Source organism: Aplysia californica, unplaced genomic scaffold (genome assembly GCF_000002075.1).
Source record: "Aplysia californica isolate F4 #8 unplaced genomic scaffold, AplCal3.0 scaffold00010, whole genome shotgun sequence".
Lineage (NCBI taxonomy): Eukaryota > Metazoa > Mollusca > Gastropoda > Aplysiida > Aplysiidae > Aplysia > Aplysia californica.
The window spans coordinates 3,049,602-3,052,101 of record NW_004797280.1 but is presented as its reverse complement, the minus strand read 5'-3'; the positions used below and the strand labels follow the sequence as shown (position 1 = coordinate 3,052,101).

Sequence of the window (2,500 nt, the reverse complement as noted above, 5' to 3'; positions counted from 1 at the left end):
CCTGTGCGAAAATGTTGTGTTGGAGACCACGCAATATGACTTCCTCAACGAAGGTAGTACTTCTGGCCTGTGGCTCATTCAACCCTGTGACGAACATGCATCTAAGAATGTTCGGTAAGACAGTTTACACTGTACCAGTTTTATATAAATGGTATAGGTAGTACTGTATCTCCATGGACCTTTCTCTGTTTGTGATGGTGGCCATTGCTTGATGATAATTAGTGTCTGACTGGATGTCTGGACTGTCTCAAAGTTGACTCAGCTGTTTTCTTCGTCACCTCTTAGCTTAGCTGATACTGAATGAAAGTGAAAGTTGAGAGAATTCAGTTAATTTATGTGGTACAGGGACGGGGCATAGAAGGAGCGAAAACATGAAACAACGCAGCAATAGGCCTGATAAAAGAAGCTAGGGATCTAGATCTAAATCTAGATTTAGGTCTAGACTACTCTAGTCTAGACTCTATAATTCTTAGAATTTTACCAAGACCAAGTGTCTAAATCTAGATCTAGAAAATCTAGATCTAGTAGAAATTAATTATAGATTTAGTATTAGATCTAGATTTTGTAGAACTAGATATAGAATCTAGATCTAGATTCTAGATCTAGTAGTAATAAGATCTTCTAGATATAGATATAGATCTAGTAATTATTTTGTTATATCACAGTGAGTCAGTTAGTCTAGTTAGTTTCAATTTGGCCCTGGCCGTGGTCTAGATCTAGATTTAGTTATGGTAGACCTATACTATACATAAATGGACCTGTCGCATAATGGCCACCTCTATTCTCACCCGGAGTGAGAATAGTGCAGGCGAGTCTTGTGGCTATTCTCACCCGGTGCGCGTTCACCAAATTTTGCGTTCACCCTAAACCACAGAATTCTACACTGTGATAACAGAAAAATTGTAGAATTCTGTGCCATGAACAAACGTTCCATTACAATTGTAGCCTACTAAAAGCGTACAATTTTGTCTGTGGGCAGTGGAGAGAGAGAGAAAGAGAGAGAGGAGTAGTGCGAGAATTTCCGGGCAAAACAAAATGGCGACCCGCGTAGTTCGGCTCGATTCGAAAAGTTAAATAGCCGTAGCATCTTTGTAGACAACCAAATTAATTTACTTTTGTGTTTTAACATCATTTTTTAACTCTTATCCTGCGTCTGTGCCCAGATGCGTATCTTATCAGCAACCGATTACGTCGGACTCGCCGGGCAGGCCGCCGGGGTCACTCAGTGTGTGCTGTTGGCTGTTGGTGTACAGCGCGCGCGCCGGGAAACGTGTGTTTTCGCCATGAATACCGCGGGAGTGTGTTAACTGATGATGAAAATAACGCTCTATCCTTCATAGCATTCTATTTATAAAGTGTTACAAACACATGAATAACCCCCTCTCACAAGCTGATAAGACATTACGAGTAGTTACGCCCATTTGAATAACCTTTCTGGACGCTCTTGTTGTTATGAATGACCTGAGGTTCGAAAAGGGATAATTTAGGTCAATTTCCGAATGTTTTACACTCAAGTTGTTCTTTGCACATGCACAAGGGCATTCAAAACTATTAAACAAGCTCATCTTTTATCAGGTAGTGTCATTTCATACAAAATCAAGCTCATTTGAAATATTTTGTATAGAAAAATGGAAGTCTTGTTTCATGACTTTCCTTTCGAGCTCCTCATGTCTAAGTGGGTCAATTTCTTCTATAATTTCATTGGACGAACATCTAGAGCTATCAACTTGGCATGTTTTGAATGAGACGTATGCCTCGATTACGAACCAACGCAGGTGGTTCTAGAAGAAGGCCACAAACACACACAAACTCAAGCAGACTGACGCACACACACTTGACCTGCGTGAATGGGGATCCGACTCGGGACCCGAATGGCACGTAAGAGGATGCGCGCTGCGCGTGCGCTGAGCCAGGAGCTACACTGACTTGGGACCAGAACGCAGGCGAGGTGCCGAAATAGGCTTATCGGGCTACATAAACCCGGCGCCCGCAGGATGAGGGTTAACTTTGTTTTGGTCAATTTGATCGTCCACACCGATAGACAGTATTCAGAAAGAGACAGAGAGAGAGAGAAGAGGGGAGGAGTTGATCTTGCGAGAACTTCCGGGCGGGTGAGAATAGCCACTTTCTCGCATAAAAATCCAGATCGATGTCTAATTCTAGATTTGCATGGTATCTTTTCTTGAACGAAGTGGCTAGACTGAGAGTCTAGCCGTACTTAGATCTAGGTTTGGCCCTATCGACTCAAGCCTGTTAAGTACACAGGTCTCATTAGATCTAGATCTAGGAATTATTCAGGTTCAAATACATGCAAGTCAGTAAGGCACCTTTTGGTTTTGTCTGAAATACAAATACTTCAGGCATTGCAAAAAAAAAATTTCATTTACAATTCAGCCATCAATATTAAGTACGGCTAGCCAAGAAGTCTAGCCAAGAAGTCTAGCCGTACTTAAATACGGCTAGACTGCCAGTCTAGCCGTACTAGGCCCTATTAACATTA

The 2,500-nt window shown here is 41.9% G+C and overlaps 1 protein-coding gene across 2 annotated transcripts in view; it reads left to right on the top strand.

Annotated features, from left to right (window-relative positions):
• LOC101857848 (nicotinamide/nicotinic acid mononucleotide adenylyltransferase 1) overlaps positions 1-2,500 on the top strand; it is a gene marked incomplete in the record, with an annotated part of 75,540 nt that overhangs the window by 56 nt on the left and 72,984 nt on the right. For both annotated transcript variants that reach the window (XM_035970187.1, XM_035970185.1), the window contains 1 exon segment: positions 1-114. This exon segment is cut by the window's left edge. In XM_035970187.1, coding sequence (XP_035826080.1) covers positions 12-114 — 103 coding nt within the window.